General features: G+C 34.6%; 1 protein-coding gene across 2 annotated transcripts in view; it reads right to left on the bottom strand.

Moving 5' to 3' along the window:
- Positions 1-22,602, bottom strand: part of LOC106110565 (protein Wnt-4-like) — a 69,664-nt gene that overhangs the window by 2,043 nt on the left and 45,019 nt on the right. For both annotated transcript variants that reach the window (XM_013292432.1, XM_013292433.1), the window contains exons 2-5: positions 4,953-5,100; positions 3,933-4,053; positions 1,028-1,185; positions 342-449 (exon numbers count right to left, since the gene is read on the bottom strand). In XM_013292432.1, coding sequence (XP_013147886.1) covers positions 342-449; positions 1,028-1,185; positions 3,933-4,053; positions 4,953-5,100 — 535 coding nt within the window. The remainder of the gene's footprint in view (positions 1-341; positions 450-1,027; positions 1,186-3,932; positions 4,054-4,952; positions 5,101-22,602) is intronic.

Below are 22,602 nucleotides of genomic sequence, written 5' to 3'. Positions count from 1 at the left end.
AATACAACGAATATCGTTTTCAAAAACCATCGATATTTCCATCCAAATTACGAAACTGGATCGACGATAAAATAACAAATGATCTACACGAGTACTGTTGGTCCACCAGATTTTCAGCCTCCATTTAAATTTATCTTCCATCATCCCAGCTCTCACTCTCTTCTTGATCGTGTCACCTTTGACGCAATACATCTCTTTCTAGGTCTACCTTTATCGGTGTACCTCCACTCTTAATTAATGTTATTAAATTTGATAAGAAAAACCAAGCATTGTCGACATGAGAGTGAATTTTCTGTTGACAATCCCCAACGAATTAATAACTAGTAAAGGTTCAACTTTACCCTTCGTCCAGCTTCATTGTTGTGGAGATTCATGAGACCGACGTCGGTATCTTTATCTTCTTTAGCGTCGACGAAGTCGCGGCTGAACATTTCACCGTATCTTATATCCTGAAATGTTAAAACGTCAGTTGAATTTATTTTTACTGATTTATTAATGTATACCGCATGATGGCAAACTAACAAGCGGCCACCTGAATCCAAAAATGACCAAAAATGAAGCCAAAAATGACAAAACAACCGCGGCCTAGAGACATCCGCAAGCGTGATGACTACCTTTAATTGACGGAAAAGAAGACTCATATTAAGGGGATATTTCCCTTTCCTATGCGTTTCGACCTTCAAATCCATTTACCCCTCCCATCATTCCTTATAAGAAAAGGGGGGAAAGGAAAATCGACATAATTAGGTCTCCTGCATTACACTTATGAGATTTGTCTCATAAGTGGGTGGAATATCGCGTTTTGACGCGAGATTGCACCCACTGCACGTCTATCTTCTGTGTGGTCATGGTATTGCACCGGGCGAGCCAACCCATTCGTGCGAAAACGCTAAAGTGTGTTCTACCACTATTAAAATTTTCTTGCATAAGCATAATGTATATGGATGACCACATTTACCGTTTGTCTACGAATATTTGCTTGATTTTTTAATAACTTAGAAAATTAAATATGAAGTTTCTAGCGCACCTCAGAACAGCCTCCCCATTGCCAGTGCCTGGGCGTCCTCTTCCTGACCCTGGCATCGCAAGAACATTCATTCAACTCGCCGCGGCTACAAGCACGGGCCACCGCGTGGGCCAATGCCGCTGATGACAACGCATGTACAAACGCTGATTCACGGGATTCTGGAAAAAGACATTTATTCGTGAGGATTAATTCCGAAATAGAAAGGACTCAACACCTTTGCAGAATCTCAAAGAAACAGAAGGCTAAAAACAACTTGCAAAATCTGCAAAAGGAATATCATAAAAAAGAAAATTACTCGACTCGTATCTCTTTAATAATGGAAGTAGCCAATTGTAGAGCTTAATATTTGACATAGACTTAGATTACTTAAGAAAACCTTTAACTGGTACATAAATATCTTGCAAGTCTATTTAATGCCATTTTATACGTATTTTCAATTTTTATAACGACCAAGAGTTATGACCTTTAAACTAATTCAAAAATCACACTGCTCCCAAATCTATGAATAAAATTAAAAATTACTCGAAATCTATATACCATCAGGATCTTATATCTAAGACAAACGTAGAGTAAGTTCAGCGACCGATGTAAGTACAGTAAACCAATGACATTGACCTCGGCATTTCTTTACAGACTTCACTTCATATCAGTTATAAGAGGTCACGGTACAATGGTTACTTTATTAGTGGCATACGTTAAACAAACTGAGCCGCTCCGTCGACAAGTCCACACGTGATCTTCGTAATCGACATTCGAAAATAAACAAAATACATGAACAGAAGAAGTTCCTTGAAAACGTCTAGAAATGGATCCGGCAATAAGATATTAAACATAATTTAATAAGATGCGGTAAACAATTTATTGAAACTACATACGAAATGCATGGAAGATATCCAAATTGTAGATAAACATTAGTTCGAGGAAATTCACTATATGAAGATCATAATCGCTTTAATCCTGTTATTATCGCCTGTTATAAATATGCACCGATATCAGTTTCATGTTATTTACAACATAAAAAAACACTTAAGATCCAACGCCATTTATTTAAAAAAAAATACAATCATTTTAAAAACCAACAAGCTGATCTGTCTCCTAACAAAATACCCATACTAACAATTTTAAAATGTATTTTTTATCTTATTACTGGTCCTTCGAGTCGGATAAAAGTTTGCTTCCAAGCATTTGATTATGCTAAACTTGATTTAAAATGAATATATGACCATTGTCTAGACAGGAAGTTATCTCTGCAAAAACAGCAGTAAATTAAAAACTTAAGGCTACTGCGTATCATGTGGTTGCAGGTAGAAAATCTAATTATTATTTTACGAGGTACTTTACCTTGTGTGGTCAAGAAGCGAGGAACATATACAAGATATTTTGTTGTCAGACAATCTTCTTCAGTATCTACTTAAAGATTATAAACTTCAATTTAAAGCTTTGATAAACGTTATTTAAATAAAATTTGACACTCTAGCACCGACCAAAGATTTTATTGATGTACTAGCTGTTGCTCGCGACTTGGTCCCCGTGAAATTAAAAAAAAAGTAAAAAAAATATATTACTCAATGATAAATTACCCTTTTAATGGTGAAAGACTTTTCAAAATCGAACTAGTAATTTTAGAATTATTTCAATACATACACAAATACAAAAATACAAATCTTTCTTCTTTGTAATGTTAGTATACATTACAACCAAACATTGTCAACCCTATTTTTGTCTTAAAACGAACTAATATACAACAAAGAAGTATATTTAGTGAAGCCTATTCAGTCTATTACGCCTGCTTCTCATTAAAAAAATATTAATTTTATTCAAATGACGGGTCAATTCAATTCATAGTTCTATGGCATCGTTGCTTGTCGTGCATTCAGGTTGTAACATAAACACGGGTGACGACTGATTCCAGCTTGGAGTAACGCAACATCCACATCAAAGAACATGTGCACAGAACACATAGAAGTGCATTACAATACATTTATTTATTTGTTACTTCTAAATATAAAACAAGTTTGATCCGAAATCTTATACTTGAACTTTTGAGTTACTTTAAGTTCGTGATAAGTTATTGTTACCACAATCATGTTTGAGTTCCCATTATTTAAATACTAATAAGGAAATTGCATTTTATACAGACATATTCAAATGTTTGAATATAGCTATTACAAATTTATTTATTACTACTATTACAAATTAATTTGACATAAATCACAATTAACAAATATAGACAAACAGCCACGCAAAAACCATCATTGGTTTGTCCGCGGGTCCGGTTTAACAATTTTATCTAGAGTGAGGTAGTGTAGTTGTGGAGTGTAGTGTAGTAGTGAAGTGTAGTGTGGTTGTGTAATAACAAAATTTATTTGTTAAAATTCAATTTTATTTTAAGTTTAGATAGTGTAGATTAGATAGAGGAAGACCCTTTTTTTCTACCCGAGGGGCATGCATCTTACGCATACTCCGCGCCCAGCGGGACGCGGTAGTTATGTGGTACTTCCCCCATAATGGGGGACATTCCCACTAAACCCCTCGGTTCTTCCAATGTCTTAAGCCGTGTTACGGGCACGCTTACGCTTACGTCCGCGACCCCGGCCTGACAGAGGAAGACTCACGGAAATATTAATTTTTGAATGAAATGAATAATTAATTCTAATTCATTATAACTAATAATGTCGACTCTCTCAAAAAAAAAAAGATGGAAAAAACCAAGAAAGAGATGGATGGATTGGTGAAAGGTGATATGATCAAAAAGGGAGTGATGACTGAGATGACGTATGACAGATATATTTGGAGGACAAAAATCTATCGTGCCCGCCCTGCGGGAGTAGGATAAGTGGAATGATGATGATGATGATGATGATGTCGACTCTGTCAAAAGTAATTCAAATACAAAAGTACTTACTAAATTTAAGTACTCCTCCAAAGATGTCGGTAGAATTAGCAACGGTGCTACAATTCCATCGGCTGTGGCGAAATTGATGCTGGCATTCTTCTACCGCCTGCCCTGCGCCTGTCTGCAACACCTGGAACCACCAAAGCAATAACCTATACTATTATAATAAAGCGTAAACACACACTTCTTTGTTGCCTAAGATCTCAGCAATTACAGCATATTTTTGAATACATTTTTAATAACATCAAGGAAGCAAGATTGCCTTAGTAAGGTAATTGGTATTTTGACATTTGCAATTGAGAATTTAAGAAATGCTAACAATAATAAATAAAAAATAGTTCAGTCTAAACTTTGCACCCTACTAAGGATCTAGAAGGTATCCTAAATTAAGAGTGACTAGGTCATAGTCAACCAGGCTGTCCCAGTGAGAATTGGACATCACACATGTTTTAGTTGGACCTGTAGATAACGAGTTAACCACTGCGCCAACGGTCAATGATTTTCGTAAAAGAATACTGACAATAAAAAAATGCATATTATCGAAATATAACCTTACTTATAAATTGGAATATTTTTTGTTTTCATTATAATAATTACTCATCTCAAAATATTTTCAAGTTTTAAAACAAGTCAAGGAAATTAGTAAAAAAAAGTTAAGTAAGAAATGACCCGCATACGAACACAATACCCGTCATATTTAGCTGCCACTTATAAAAACATGGTTAAATGCCTTTATTACCATAAAGTAGCAAAAACAAAGGCTTATTATACATCGTAAATAATCTTTATGTTCACATAAGTTATTTTATAAGTAACGATAAATTTTTATAACATAATTTATACGTGCCTACAATACACAAAAGGCCTAAGTTATTACATTTATTACTTGCTTTGATTATTTTCAAATGTAAGAATTTTAATTACACTCAATTATTAAGAAACTCAGTTTAGATTTAATCAGAGAAATCCTGATACTACCTAAGTACTATTTAAGAAAGCATTAAATCAAAATAAACAAGTGTTAATTACCTGTAAAACTCTATCAGAGAGCAGACAGAGCTGTTTTTGACGTTCAACGAGATACTCCAGCCTGTGGCAGCTCTCCTTCTGCAGCGTCGTGAAGGTCTCCAACGAGGAGTTGCCGGCCTGAGCTGGGGCGCGGGGTACCGCCAAATTCCTGACAACAAACATTCAATTGCTTAGTATCAGATTCGTCAACAAAAGTCACTTAGAGAAACGATTTAAGTCCCTTTCTCTTCACCACCCTTTTCTTATAAGAAAAAGATGAGAAGGGGAAATGGGTTTGACGGTGGAGGAGATGCATAGGAAAGGGATATATCCTCTTTATGTGCGTCTCCTCCTCCGTCGGATAAGGGTAGGCAACATATCTGCAATTGCGGATATCTATGGACAGCAGTCGCTTCGCCATTTTGGCGGATTCAGGTGGCCGCTTGCTCATTTGCCACCTTATGTTATAAAAAAAACGATGCGAGACTGGTAATTTAAACAACACTTAGACTTCCGATGACATATTTTAAATAACCGCGATGTATGGTAGAAATTCAGACTTACAATACTCAATTAAATGAAGAAGTAAAACAAATGAAGACATATCGGAGACCCCGCTTGGAGCGGGCGCACGGGCACCTTTGACTAAACTATCACACAACTGTGGAACGATTTGCGATCGTTGATCGTTTCATTGCCAATTCATATTTTTAGTTGTACAACTAAACTTGATACAAATAGTAATTTAAAAAATAAACAATTTATTCCCAATTTTCTTTTAAAAAAATGTAATAAAAACACCTATGTGTTGTTGCATAACAAGTCTGTTAATTTTAATTTACTTTGTTCAAGTCGATTGTACAATTTTAAACATATTTCCAACCAGTCAATTTGTGCAGTAAATTGGAGTTTAAAAGACTTCTTTGTTGTTGCTACCTGATACCCAATTCATCTTTAATTATGAAATTTAAAGAAACGATACGATAACACAATTGCTTACGTTCTAGAACACTTTGGAACAAGGTGTTTTTTTTTTTTATAAACAGATAATTTTGAAATCGACAATACCGAACGAGTAAAAAAGTAGTTAACCAAAGTTATGTCTGTAATATACATAATAAAAGACCCAAGCTTTACCAACGCACTTGCGCCCTACAAGAATAAACAGCGACCAACAGCGCGGTGCCTACGTCATGTAGCTACGATTGTTAGAGCGAAATAAACATTGCTAATTTGCTTGTTTTGCAATATCTCGACTCGAGAACCGGGGAACGGGTTGCGTGCAATAAATAACAATGTTAAACATCATCTAACAAATGAAATGAAGTGCCAACTTAGTATAAGCGCTCTTCAAGCAGCCCAACAATACAAACCGCTAAAGTAATTAAGTTCTGAAGACGTCCGCTCCCCGCGAGCTGCGGCACTCAAATCAAAAACGCCACTCGTCGCAAACAAAACGCGCTATTACCTACCCTCTTTTGTTATTTTTCAAAAACCGCTCTCTATTCAAACCGGCCAATGCGCGCGGGCGAAACAGAGTACGTTGATTGGCCGACGACCTCTGTCGAGTGCAAGTGGAAATAAAAAGTGCTCCGGTAAATGAGGCAGGGTGTCCCTTTCGCACCCGCGCGTTCCGCCTTTCTCGCGTTTCGCTCTGGTTTTCGTTTTAATTGCAAGCACGAGAGGACGTGTAAAGGGTTGCTAGTCCCGGGTGCACGTGCGAGGAGGCTGCGGGGAGCGCATTCAACTTGTTTAAATGGGGGGAAGGGGTCCTTGTTTATGTCATCCATGTTGTCAGATGAGGGTTACAGCATAATTCTTATGGAGCACGTCTGACGAGTGCTTGCCCGAGAATTATGAGAATTCATCATGTGGGTCACTTTGAGCCGCAATCGAGCTACAGAAACAAACAAACGACTCTTTAGTTTTGCGTTTTTNNAAAAAAAAATGTAAAGAGGCCTCTTGTAAAACAAAAGCAAGTCTTAAGATCACTTTTATTTTATCCACATTTTATTTTTCCATTTCTTTTGTTTTTAATAGAAAGTTAGAATACATGCTGAGCATGAAACTTATTACCCTATGTAGTGATTCTTTTTTGTATTTTATGTTTGAGCTATTATTAAACAAAGCAGTATTACTAATTTAAATAGAATAACTTATTTTTATTGTAAAAAAGACACTTAAAAATCTCAGTAGTATATTGAAAAAGTGATTCAAAATTTTTTGTCTGTCATCACTTAAAAGTAAAATGACCGAAAACAACGTAATCTGAAATGTTCCTTCCTCCCTGTATTTAACAATTTACAAAGTATTTCCATGAATGCATAAATTAAAAATAAACTGTAATGTTGTGTGCTAATCGCACAGACTCCGTAACTTTGCACAGCTGCAGGATTTCAAGTTAAAGTAATACTTTTTTCAACTTAATATTGTTGAGTTTCAATATTTAGTAAAGCTAAAATAGTATGGGTCGTTTCTGAGGTGCAAGCACTTGACTTATAATCTACAGGTCCTGGGTTCGAATCCCGACATGTACTAATATAATTTTAGGTTTTCAAATTTAATTTGTACATAATTTTTCAATTCTTACGATGAAAGAAACGACGTCCATATTGACGAAGAAATGCAGATATGTTTGAAGCCAAACCGCAGTGGGCCAGCGTGGTTAACTTAAGAAAACCGAGCCACCCAGTGGATATATAAAGAGCTTATGATGATTATTATTAAAAAAGAATTGAAGACTATACAAACAGGCTGATTGTAATAAATCATGTATATTTTAACAAGCTTATGTTATTAAACTACTAGCTTTTGCCTGCGACCGTAGGCGTGGAATTAAAAATAAACAAAAGCGAGTAGCCTTGTGTATTCCCGGACTATCCTCTACGTCTATGCCAAATTTCATCAAGATCCGTTCAGCCGTTTAGGCTACGAACTCTAACAAATATCCATCCATCTAAACTTTCGCATTTATATTACTAAGATTCTACTTTAGTAATGAAATAGGCGTAACGATATTGGAAAAACCTACTGACTTGCAGTCATTAATCAAAGCGTATTCGTTTTCATTTTTAAAAGCACACGAGCACAGTTAAAAGTTCATTGTAATTTTACCATCGATTTTGCTTTCACTTTTACCGAATATAGTACATTGTATTTTTGTTGATGATTTTTTGTTCAATAACATTACAAGAGGTATTTTAAATACATAGATATTGGAATAGCCAACCAACCAACCAACTCCGTAACCATAACCATAAGGCTAACGATGCTTACATTAACGATTGCATAGTTTAGTACTACAAAGTTACTAGTTAACAAAGTAGAGTAAGGTAAGTGTACCAATAATTGATCATTTAGTGTCATAAAAGCACAATTGTCTTGTTCATTTTCCTTCCAATGCTAGTAGATCTTTTTACATACCTTTATAGGGCAGTAAATTGATCAGTACTTTAAACAACCTATCTACTACTAGGTCTCTTACTTTGTTGATTTCTTTTTTCGCACATAAAATGTTTTCACGGAAAAAATAAAACATCATCCAAACTCAACAAATGTCACGTATTTTAAAAATGCCGTTAAGTTATATATAATAGTGTAAAAGGCATTCACACGCTAACAGACTGTTTAAGGTACGGCAATTACTTAAAAATCTGTCGTGTCAATATTGAAGCGGACGTGTGAAAGGGCCGCTTTCTGCTGACATAATGGAAACAGGTTCCTCAAGATGATTCAATATGAATTGACCATGCATACTGATGTATCATAATTATCAAACGAGAATAGATTGATGATTTTATTTTCTATTGGCATTTGCCCGCGATATATAACCCGAATTAAAAACTTAGTAAAATCTACCTTCCGTCATCTCAGTCCTTTTTTTTTCTAATAAAAGGTGGCAAACGAGCAAGCAGCCAGCAGAATCCACCGATATGGAAAACGACCAATGCCCATAAACATCCACAATTGCAGATGTGTTGCCTACCCTTAATTGACGGAGGAGGAGATTTCCCCTTCCTATGCGTCTTCACCTTTTCTTTCCCATCCTTTCCTCTTAAGAAAAGGGTGGAAAGAAAAAGGGACTGAAACTAGTTCTCCGTCACCACACTCATCAGACGAAACGCGGAATTGCTTCCACTTCACGCCTGTCTTCTGTGTGGTTATGGTATTACATCGAGCGAGCCGGCCCATTCGTGTGAAGATGGTAAAGCGGGCTCTACCACTGTTAAACAGTCTTCTCTTCATTCTTGGTCATGTCACCTTTCACGCAATCCATCCTTTCTAAGTCCACCACCGGTGTCCACAGTCATACTTACAAGTTCTTGTTATTTACTCAAAACATGACCATGCCATGTTTACTAACTCCTAATACCATTGGGACTTCTATCTGTAATTCATCTCCCATACCTTATCCTACTCCCGTAGTGTCGCACCGGGTTTTCGTCCTCCAAATAACTCATCATCTCATCACTCCCTTCTTAATCATGTCACCTTCAGACAATCCACCCATCTCTTTCTAGGTAAAACTCTACCGATATACCCACATTCATAACTATAGTTGGATTAATAAAAAAAATACCTGACAGGATAGAAATCATTGACACAGTTTATGTGAAAAAAGTAGCAGAAAAATCAACTAATTTCAGAAGCGTATTATGTAGCCTCTTTATTAATTAGCTCGTCAACAGCCCACTTGAATACGCGCAGAATATAAATTAGCTACAAACGTGTACTTGAAAAGATTGAAGAGTTTTAACTATACTGGAATGACTTTTTATTTTTTAATTTTTTATGACATTTTTTATGGACAGTTTAATTCCTTTTACGTTAAAGGGAAACCCTTACTCAGGTGCGGACAAATATTTATTTATAGCCAAAACGACTTAACGGATTTCGATGAAATTTGGCATAGATGTAGAGGATAGTCTGAAAGAACACATAGGCTATTCACTTTTATTTTTTTTAAACTATAAAAAACTATTACTACTACAATAAAATCATTTGAAGCGCCCCCGGCCTAGGATTATATATTTTGGTTAGGTTATCTATATTAATATTTTAAAGAGGAACGATTTGTATTTTTGTATGTATTGAAATAACTCAAAAACTACTAGGCCGATTTTAAATTCTTTCACCATTAATAAGCTACATTACCACTTAGTAATATAGCTTATGTTTTTGATTATTATTTTCCTAATTCCACGCGGACTAATTCGCAAGCAACAACTAGTGTTTTATGAAATTACTCACTGTTCCCGTGCGGCTTCATCCGCGTGGAATTATAAAACCATTATTTTATTGTTTACATTTTGTCAAATACCAATTACCTTACTATGGCAATCTTGCTTCTTTGATGTTGGCAGCAGCTTATGGTCTCTTTCTCACATTAGGGTTTTTATCCAAAATTTAGTCCCCAAGATGCATGGCGTGAAAATATGTAGCCTAAAGCGTGCCATAAATGTTGGACTTATTAAAGATAGAACTATTCAAAAACATTCCGTGATTGCTGACATCTTACGTCACAAAGTAGTGTGTATTTACGCTTTATTATATTATTATATAATAGTATAGATTATTAATAACTTAAACGCTCACTAAATTACGACTAAAAAAAGACATAAACGATCAAGATATACAAAACTGTGCGTAAAAGTTTATTTAAAGTTGGATTGTAAAAACTCTTTATGTCATAATCAGTTCTTTTACGGCTGACAAGTGAAACGCTTCTAAGTACATGATATCGTATTAAATAATAAATCCACGCTGAAACCGAGCGCACCTTTGACTAAACTATCGCACAACTGTCTAGTCGCGATTTTCTATGAGCTTATATGGAGGTGCGCACACTACTCGATTTTTTTTGTGCAACTAAACAGTTTGATTGGCTGCGAAAAAATTGACAATCGCACAACATAAACTACAAATTCAATTAAAATTTTGACGTCTGTCTGATTGTAAATCACAATTACGTAGTGTTTCTGATTCGTTTCAGAAGTCTGCCGTTAAGCAATAATTAAAGGTAATTAGCCTGAATACCGTTATCGGAACAGGAAGACGATACGAAAGCGATGATGAAACTCAAAATATCAACAGTGATGCTTGTAAATTAAACTTTATTATAATGGATTAAGAGTGATTTTCAATTAACTGCACGACTTTTCTTACTTTAAGGACAAAATTCAAGTGAATAAAGGCATATTTAAATGTGCAATACTTGGTATTTAAGTACAAAACGGAGTCCTTGAGTAGCAATTGGATACCTAACATTTATGACTTAGAGTCCGTCCCATAACTGGCTGATAGAGGCTCTTATAGCTTAAAAATGACGTCACTGTCAGATAAGGGAATAGAATCCGATATTTCCATCATGCATTTTACACGTTAAATTGTTATCAGACAATTTATAATTTGGTGGGACAGGCCCTAAATTTGCTAACTTTAATTTTTACTTAAAAATGTTTCAAAAATGTGTTAAAACGGGCTAAATTAAATGGTTTAGATTTTAACTCAATCAAACAATACCTTAATTAGTTTACCTATACTAATATTAGAAAAAGGAGTTTCAAGTTTTATTTATTGAATAAAAAGATTTGTATTTTTATAAGTATTTAATTCACTAAAATACTGGGCCGATTTAAAAAATCCATTCACAATTAGAAAGGTAATTTATCTGTTAGGCAATATTTTCACTATTTTTTTTAATTTCACGGACGAAGTCGCGAGCAACTGCTAGTATTTAATAAAAATAACCTGCATTACATTCTTAGAATTCATATAATAATGACAAAAATTATTCATCGCAATTCCCCATGACCCTTCGATGAAGCGTTTACGTATTCGTCATACGATGATTCACCACTTATTTGCCCCGAACAAACGTTCCCTTTAAAGCCTCAATGAAAATGTTTGGCGAGATTTCTTTTTTTAAACACCCAAACAAGGATTGAATGTATTAAAGAGATAATAAACAAGAGTTAGTTAACCGATGACAGTATTATACCGTAATTTTAATTTAATCTTACTAATCTTACTTCTTACTAATATTATAAATGCGAAAGTTTAGATGGATGGATGGATGGATGTTTGTTAGCGTTTGTAGCCTAAACGGCTGAACGGATCTCCATGAAATTTGGCGCAGGTTTAGAGCATAGTCTGGAAAAACACATAGGATACTTGTTATCCCGGGAAAAGTTACGGTTCCCGTGGGATTCATTAATTTAGTTTTTTAATCTTTAATCGATCATTCTGCAATGGTTCAACATATCTTATTGAAATTTGGCACAGATGTAAAACAAAGTCTGGAGTATACATGGGATAAGCTTCATCCCGAGGTGTCCGGTTCCCGAGGAATACGAAGCTTTGTGTTATTTATATTGTTCGTATGTTCTCTAATACCTCGCGGACGAAGTGGCGGGCAATAGCTTGTTACTAATATAAAAAAGTTTGCCGCCTAAAGGACTAACAGTCTTGATAAAATTTAGCATAGATATTGTGAACACATAGGCTATTTACTTTTCTTTTGTTTTTATTCCACGCGAACGGAGTCGTGAGCGAAAATTAGTTTTATGTAATTGTAGATATTGCAATGATTTTTGGTTGTTTAGTGGACTCAATATAGTATGTAGAACCTTAAGTCGCTAAAATATCTAACTGCTGAATATATTTCTACATGAAATAAAAATTGGAGTATTTATGTAATACTGAAAAAAAACTTCTAGCGTCAAATAAATTGTTTTTGTAATGCTGATAACGAAAACCTAATTTTTGTTTGTCTGCAACCGCGGGTCAATTTTGGCGGGAAAAAAACTGATGGACGCGAGAATAATCTTCTTTTCTGTGCTGACATGTTGCGGGAGATTACTAATCATACTAATATTATAAATGTGAAAGTTTAGATAAATGGATGTTTGTTAGAGTTTGTAGCCTAAACTGCTAAACGGATTTCTATGAAATTTGGTATGGATGTAGAGGATATTCTGGAAGAACTCAGGGTACTTACTTTTGATTTTATTTTTAATTCCACGCGGACGGAGTCGCGGGCGAAAACTAGTATAGAATAAATTAAATTATTATCGACGAAAGCATATTTTAAAAGCATAGATACTTTTTCGCGACCAAATACTTGATTTACGTGTTTTTATTACGTGCTTAAATATAAGCTAACGTTGTTCGTAAATAAAAAATGTGCCATCTTTGTGGTGATAAAGTAAAAAGCCAATAAACACTTTATTGTTAAAAGTAAAACGCGAAAGCGTTTTTATGGTTACATAAAAAGGGATATTATAACATGAGTTTATTGTCGCTACTAGCCGCAAGATGGCGTTACAGCAACGTTAGACGACAATTTTACGATAAGTTCGTAGTCAAGTGTTTTGGCTTCGTTTGTTTTTACACTAGCTTTTGCCAGCAACTTCTTTTATCCAGAATTTAAAAAGAAAAGTACTTCAAGGTACATATATACAAAAGTATTATGTTCTATATATATATATGTCAATTTTCATATAAATCTCTTAAGTTATTATGAAGATACTGTCATTACAAATATCCAACCATCTAAACGTTCGCAATTATAACATCTCTAGCTTCCGACTGCGACTCCATCCGCGTGGAATTTCTATAATATCCTCTACATCTATGCCAAATAACAACGAGATCCGTTTACCAGTTTAGTCTACAAACTCTAACATCTATCCATCCATCCATCTAAACTTTCGCATTTACACAATTAGTAAGATTAGTAAATTAGTAAGATTAGTAATATTAGTAAGATTAGTAAGATTAGTAAGATTAGTAAGATTAATAAGTTTAGTAAGATTAGTAAGATTAGTAAGATTAGTAAGATTCGTAAAATTACTAAGATTAGTAAGATTAGTAAAATTAGTAAGATTAGTAAGATAGCAAACAAAATAATGAACTAAGTTTTTTTGCAAAACTTTCCAATAACTAATTTCCCAGAACATTACCAACAAATTTAATTTTAACATACGCTGTGATTATTGATAATTACAACAGTAATAAAGTGATATTAACCATAACTTAAGTTTACTACTTGATTACTTACTTGATTAACTCAAGCATGGGAAGCGCGGTGTAAAGCCGGTTGCACATTATTGCGTTATACTTTGCAATATTAAATTGCATCGTTAAAATTAAGCCCTTTTAAACATAAATAGTAACGAACATACATCTTTCCACACTTTTTTTACGTTACTAGCTGTTCTCGTGCGTCATTAAAAAAAAATATTTTATTGTTTACATCCCTTAGCGGATTAGTCCAGTGTCGAGTGTTTGAAGGAAAACATCGTAATGCAAACTGCACATATCGGCGAAGAAATTCAAAGATATGTGTGAAGTCAACCAACCCGCACTTGGTCAGCGTGGTTGACAATGGCTTAGTCACCCTAACTTAGAGTAGGCTTCGAGCCCCGAGGTGGGGACGTATAGTGAGCTGGTGATGATGATGATGATATAGCCTATAGCCTGACGAATATGGCTTTTTATTAAACAAATGATTAATCAAAAAACATGGTATTGCTGACATCTTGCATAACAAAGAAGTACACACGTAAACACACGTTTAAGCTTTATTATAATAGTAAAGATAACAGATATAAATAAGGTAAGAAAATAGACATATTTAAAACCTACACAAGATCTATGAAAAATAATTCTAAAACAATAAGAATTGTCTTCATTGTAAAAGTTGATAGCATATTTTGCAATACGCAAATGTACATATTACGTGTCGAAACATAGTAACTTAAGTTAAGTTAATAAATCACTTTAGTGTCGGTGACTGAAGGTGTAATTTTACTGCTCCCCCTAAATTGATATTTATGGTTGTTCGTATGCGAAAATTACAAGTTTCTTTCAATGCAAGTTATTGACAACAAAAGTTTATGCTTTAAAATGACTATAGATGTTTGTAAGTATAATTGACTGTACTTACATTTATCAAGAAAATGGAATCGTATTTTGGAATTCTATCCTTTTTGATAAGCAGCTTTAAGTTGTTTATTAAAAACCAGCTGTTGCTCGTGACTTCGCCCACGTGAAATTGAAAAGTAAAGCTTGTAAGTCGCTGATAACATAGCTTTTTAACGGTGAAAGAATTTTTAAAATCGACCGAGTAGCTTTTGAGTTATTTCAATACATACAACAATACAAAAACACAAAAATACAGAAATACAAATCTCTCTTCTTTATAATATTAATATAAATAGTTCCTGTATACTCATCCGTCAGATTATAACAAGTCCATTTTATTTTTGGTATAAAAATATTAGTAGATTTTTGTTAATTTACTAATATTTCCTTTAACCATTCCAACTAACCTCTAGGCTTGTGCTAGGATATGGTTCACGACAATAGTCGAATGGCGGGATTCAAACCCTCGACCGCAAGATCGGTAGTCGGCGCTTTTACATTCCGTAAAATTTTCAATCTTACTAATTTTATAAATGCGAACGTTTAGATGCATGGATGGATGTTCGTAGCCAAAACAGCTGAACGGATCTCTATGAAATTTGGCATAGATGTAGAGTACAATCTAGAAGAACACATAGGCTACTCGCTTTGTTTTTATGTTAATTCCACGCAGACGGCGTCGCAGGCGAAAGCTAGTTAAAAATAAAGGCTCTTGGTATGGCAGAAACGTACGGCAACTTTGATTATCTTGTAATTTTTGTATCTTTCTCGCAGAACGTTCTTTTCAAATTTATTCACCTAAGTTTGATAGCGCGAAAATATATTGCCTAAAGCACGTCGTAAATGTATTGGTTTTTAAAATAGGATTATTCAAAAACATTGCACACATTCTACATAACAAATTAAATATAGAAAAGTAATTAAACCAAAGTTATAAAAGCCTCAAGTTTATATTTAAAAAAAAAATTTACCTTTTTTAAACCAAAATTTTATCGTGTTTGTCGCACTATTCAAACAATACGGAGAACATTCCCACTGTCAAAATTTTGATGGATCGTTTCCATACGAAAAGATCGTATTTCATAATTTGTTCGCTCCATTCAAATCGGTACCGATTGTATTTCTCGATTAAATAGTTCGAATTCTTAAATAAATACTCGACATTTTACTCTTTTGAAATGTGTGTTCTTTAAAAGTTTCGGTACTATTTTTTACTTCTTTAATTAATGAATTGCATTTGTTTCATTTTTATACATTTCAAAAAATGTCGTTTTAAAATTTAATTATTTAAAATATGCCCGTGACTTCGTCTTTGCAAAAAAAAACTTAATAAATAGGCTTCTTACAGACCATGCACTACTACAAACTACTGTAACTAGCGCCCTCTATTGCATGTGGATTTTAGATTTTCTGACAATCAACGCGCGCTAAATATCTTTGTTCAACGTAAGTAACGTCAAGTCAACGTAAGTCATGATGCAAATGAATTCTGTCATTGATTGTATCAGATTGGAAAGACATCTGTTTTTGTCATACAAATTCCCATCTAACGTGGGTTTTTAAGTTTCAAAACTTATAAGAAACATATGTCTTGTCTTGGCATATTAATTATTATTTACCACGTTTACTGCGAGAAATAAAATCATAGTTCTTTTTCTGATGCGACGGCGGGCCAAAATGCGCCCCTTATGATATTTCCGCCAGTGCGTGGCAGGTCTTTTTAGACCTGCTATAAATTTGAGAAAACATAATGTATAAATCTTATGTAATGCAATGTACGCTTGAGATAATCGTTTCGCACTAGCGAGAGGGTCATAGTTCTCTTCGTCCGCACCAGCTTAAGTACCGCGTCAGGCCGATATAGGCCTGTTAAGCAGTGAGCGTGTTAAAGTGGAGGTCAAAATATTTTTAATACGTAAGTGGTGATTAAGTTAATGTACTTAGATACCAGATTGTCCGTTATTAATCTTTTTAAATTGCTAACCGTGCTAAAAAGAATAAAAACGCCTTCATTTCATCATCGGATTTGCTTTCTGCTTGACGTTAGGTCGCGTGAAATGGATATCTTATAAAATAATCTTTTATGGAATAAAATATATTAAACACGATAATTCCGTTTACGACTCAGCGTCCGTAAGCTGCTTAACGCATCGCGAATGCTCGGTAAATATCTTAAAAATTATAAGATAAATTTTACTTAAAAACCATTTTATATGCCATAATGTTCAACCATTTTGTATGGACTAAAAATAGACTCAAGGATTCTGCCTTCGCCTTTTGCCTACATTGTAAAATAGCATTATAGCAAGCTACCTTATCGCGAATGCAAAAACAAACGTAGTACATATAAAAAATCTAAAATCAATCAATTGTTACATAGCGGGATTCGAACCCGGGACCTGTAGAGTCAATTGCTGAAACCCCTGGGCCACCATTACTCGTACAAGTGTTTAATTTCGCTGTGATTAATTGTTTTATGGTGTCTTATATATTGTGTTGTAGACGAAATACGAGCAAGGCCTATAATTAGCCTATGTTTCGACAAAAGGCCCTGTAGTCTTGGAATCGTAAAATGTAGCTCCACTATCACGGGGGCGTTGGTTTCCAATTTATTTTTTCCCCGTCGTTGCAGGGCCGGTGCAGTAAACTTGAAATCGTAAAGTTACGATGTCTGGCCCTGGCCCCCACGGGACCCCTACTATTTGTTTCATTTGTGGATGTTTCTCGAATAATACCAATGTGAAATTCGGTTAAAAATTTACTTGAGACTTGACTTGACAGAATTTTTTTCGCGTATATGTTGTATGGATGTTGTATAGATTTTGGCAAATGCAATATGTTTATAGATATGTTTTCTATTTTCACATATAGACCGCTAGATAAAATGAAAAAATAAAGTTATATTTTGTCAGATTAGTTCCAAATGAACCCTTGAAATAGGATTTACCGAAATATTAAGACAAAATGCGTAAACATTATTTTTTTCGTATGTATTTAAATACAACAGAGTATATTATTTAGAAACGTGTTCCAATAGTATCTTACCGATTTATAAATTGATACATGACTTAAATTCAATAAAAGTTACGATGTTACACTTAACTTTAAACTTGTTGGTTACTTAACTAACCGCGTAATACAGATTTGTCATAAAAAAAAATAATTAATTAACGTTGACCGACAGTAATCTATACTATTATAATAAAGCGTAAACTCACACTTCTTTGTTGCCTAAGATGATAGCAACTACAGCAAATTTTCGAATAATCTTTTTTTTTAAATAAAAGGCCCTGCACCTACGTCACGCTTTAGGCTATATATTTCCACGCCATTAAACTTAGGGGGTAAATATTTCGGATAAAACCCCTAATGTGGGAAAGAGACCATAAGTTGCTGCCAACATCAAGGAAGCAAAATTGCCATGCTTTGTCATCATGTCATGTCATTTTGACATTTGCAATTGAATTTGACAAATGTAATCAATACAATGATTTTCATAATTTAATGCGAATGAAGTCGCACGGGAACAGCTAGTCATTAAGTAAAATAAATGTTCAAGGTTGAATATAAATTCGTATAGAGAACATGGTAGGGGTCTGTCCTACAATTTAGTAAGGATAATAAAGGTTCATTTTTCACTAGTTCAAATTGGACACGGTGGCGGTAGGTTTATTTTTTTGCTGCATTTCTATGTCTGAATGAGGGGCGCACAAATTACACCTTGGGAAATATAAAAGATATCAAACCCTCTCTGATGAGATGTTATAAAATCTTGAAGCGGAAATACAGTTTTTTTTTTCTTTTAAAATAACAGCCCAGATATTATGTTTTTAGTTTTCTGTGACCTCTAAAGGGCTTTTTGTACTAATTTGAAAGTATCTGTTGCTTGCGACTTTGCCCACGTAAAATTAAAAAAAAATACAAATAACTAGCTTTTGCCCGCGACTCCGTCCGCGGTAATTCCCTTAAAAAAATCAAAAACAAGTATGTGTTCTTCCAAAATATCCTCTACGTCTATGCCAAATTCATACGAGATACGTTTGGAAATTTACACTACAAACTATAAAAAAACATCCATCCATCTAAAATTTCGCATTTATAATATTAGTATGATATAGTCTATGTTACTGATAACGTGGCTTTTTAATGGTGAACGTTTTTGAGTTTTACCTCAAAAATACAAATCTTTCTTCTTTATAATATTAGAATAGACATTATAAATTCGAATATTCAGATGGATTAGGTCACATGTATTACTAAAACGGTCAAACGGATCTCGAAAAAATTCAACACAGTATTAGAACATAGGCGCAGATGAGGACGACTGCACAACTTAGTGTAATAAACTTTATTTTTTTCAAAGTCTGAATTTTTACCACATGACAATCAAAATATAGATGAACACAATACTTTGACCAACGCTCCCCCATTTCTTATAACAACTGTAAAACAGAATTGATCGTAAAACAACCCCAAGACATAACTTTACCCCAAACATTGGATTCGTCTTAATATGCTTTGCCCATCAATGCTTTATTAGTTAGGGTGGCTGGTATTGCGAAATATATACATAAAACAACGTCATACCTATACAGTCTTGATTATTTAAGAAACAAAACACAAAATCATACAAATATTATAAGTTTAGATGGATGGATGGATGGATGTTTGTTAGAGATTGTAGCGTAAACTGCGTAGATGTTTGAAAGAACACTTAGGCTACTTACTTATGTTTTTTTTAATCCACGCGGACAGAGTCGCGGGTGGAAGCTAATATTTTTTATAAACATCTTTGTCATATCTTCCGAGAACACGTCGAATTGTTCTAAATTGCTTCACATTCTAACCTTCAAACGTATACATTTTTAGTATTTTTATTTAGTATAATTACATTTAATTAAACTCGGTTCCAAGTATCAGCGATAGCAGAGAACTTATACCAGCCGGATACCGTTAAGAAGTAATCGATATCCCTTTTTTGTATGTTAAAGTTATATTTGCGCAAAGCATCGGCTATAATTAAAGAAGTATCTTTTTTTCCAATACTAAATGTCACAAAGTGACATGTTATTTTTATTAGGAATCAACACCGATAAAGATAAAAGAAGTAAATGTTTCCCATTACTTCTGTTAAAACAGCAGGTGAACACTATTTTTTATTTGTTAACTAGTTATCGCTCGCGACTCGGTCTGCGTGGAATTAAAAAAACGAAAGTGAGTAGCGTCTGTGTTCTTCCAGACTATCCTTTACTATACCAAATTAATTTTACAGTGGTAGTACCCGCTTTAACATCTTGGCACGAATGGGCCGGCACGCCAGGTGTAATACCACGACCACACAGAAGACAGGCGTGAAATGGAAGGAATTCCGTGTTTCGTCTGATGAGTGTGGTGCCGGAGGCTTAATTTAAGTTCCTTTCTCTTTACCATTATAAGGAGAGGATGGGAACGGGAAGTGGATTTGACGGTAGAGGAGAGGCAGAGGAAGGGGAAATATCCTCTTTATATGCGTCTCCTCCTCCGTCGGATAAGGGTAGGCAACGCATCTGCAATTGCGGATGTCTATGGGCAACGGACGCTTCGCCATTTTGGCGGATTCAGGTGGCTGCTTACTCGTTTGGCACCTTATGTTATAAAAAAAATATTTCGAAATCCATTCGAGTGCAAACGAAGGGATAGTATTGAAAAGAAACTAGAAAGAATCATCTTGTTTTCGTACAGACAATTTTTGCAAGTTGCGTTGTATTGAATTTCGTTTCGACGTAATTCAAAATGTTTAAAAGATTGTAGCTTTTAAGGTAATACACTAGTTTCCCCGACTGTACATATGTTAATTCCATGATAACAAATCTTACTAATATTATAAATGCGAAAGTTTAGATGGATGGATGTTTGTTAGAGTTTGTAGCCTGAACGGCTAATGGATCTCGATGAAATTTGGTATAGATGTAGAGCATAGTCTGGAAGAATTATATATAGGCTTACTATTGTTTTTTTTTAATACCACGCATTTGGTACCTAATGAGTATATTAGTGAAAGTTTAAGAGTAGCCCCAGTGGTTGAGGAAATAAGGAGTAAAAGGTTAGCGTGGTATGGGCATATTATGAGAAGGGATGAATCGCATGTAACAAGAAGGATGTTAGTTATGAATGTGGAGGTACACCGGTAGAGGTAGACCTAGAAAGAGATGGGTGGATTGCGTAAAAGGTGACATGATCAAAAAGGGAGTGATGACTGAGATGACGTATGATAAAGTTATGTGGAGGACTAAAACCCGGTGCGCCGATCCTACGGGAGTAGGATAAGGCAGGGGAGATGATGACCACGCGGATGGTGTCGCGGGCGAAAGCTAATATTCTAAATGTATTTCCTTGAAATTCGCAATATCGCAAGGTAATATAAAATATGAAAAGCTATAAGTAATCCCGTCATCTTAATGGGTGGGCCATTTAAAGGGGACCCGTTAAAAGGTCTGTCTGTCCATCCGATCGCCTTCCGACCGGTTGCCGGTAAGCTTACCGTAGCCACGCTTTTAACTTTATACATACTTTTAACTATATTCTACATTATTAAATCACTAAATTTCTCGAGAGTATTCTCTTGTTTTGCGTTTTGTTCGCTTCGCATCAAAAAAAATTTTCTAGGTTTATTTTGTCGAAAAAATTATACAAACACCTTTTTACATACATTTTAAAGACGTCAAAGATAACAACATATGTATACTAGATATTGCTCGCGACTTCGTCCATGTCAAATTAAAAAAGTAGTAAAAAAATATAGCCTATGTCACTCAACGATAATATAGCTTTTTATTGGTGACAGAATTTTTCATAACAACGATGTGTTTTTGAGTTACATCCTCTTTACAAAGGCCGCGTACGCGTAAATCTCTTTTTGTGTAGGCAAAATGAATAAAATCCCTAAATTCGATAATGTCCAGTGTTACAACTGAATTAAAAAAAAAGTATACTGAACAATGAAAAAATTCGTGACAATTTGATTTTAATGTGTTGGTAACATATTTTTTTTGCCACAAAAAACTCGAATTAAGGTTTAAGATAATAAGTTATTTGTCAATTTTCCTAAAATTTAATACTAATGCCTATTTAATTAACTAGACATATCGCACAATGACATATTCTTCGTTTGATCTACTACATCTCTCTTCTAGAGATGTTAAATAACGTTAATATTACTCGAAGATTTTTACGACACAAAAAGGTGCAAATGGACGAGGTAAGGGTCGGTCCACACTGGCTGCCACACATGATTCAATTAACATGCAGTATAACATATTCATGTCACTATAAAGATCTGGGAAATGCTTTGTCGGAAATCTATGCGTTAACATCTATACTAATATTATAAAGAGGAAAACTTTTTTGTTTGTAATTAGGCTCAAAAACTATTGGGCCGATTTAAAAAAAATCTTTCATCGTTTGAAAGGTAATTTATCCGTGAGTAACATAGGGCTACATTTTTTTCATATTCATTTTTGCTATTTTTAAATTTCACAGACGGAGTCGCGGGCAAAAGTCAGTGTACAATATGAGCATTTATTGATGTCTTTATAATACTTACTTTACTATAATCTTACTAATTATAATAAAGTATAGTAAAGGTCGAACCCTCGACCTCAAGACCGGTAGTCCTTTTTTTTTGTGACTGATTTGTCACTGTTTGCCTTGAAGAGGCATTTACAGATTCACCGGGCTTGAGGTGGCCCAGCGCGGATGGCGCTTA

Source organism: Papilio polytes, unplaced genomic scaffold (genome assembly GCF_000836215.1).
Source record: "Papilio polytes unplaced genomic scaffold, Ppol_1.0 DF824225.1, whole genome shotgun sequence".
In the NCBI taxonomy this organism is placed as follows: Eukaryota; Metazoa; Arthropoda; class Insecta; order Lepidoptera; family Papilionidae; genus Papilio; species Papilio polytes.
This window is presented reverse-complemented; position numbering and strand designations above follow the sequence as displayed.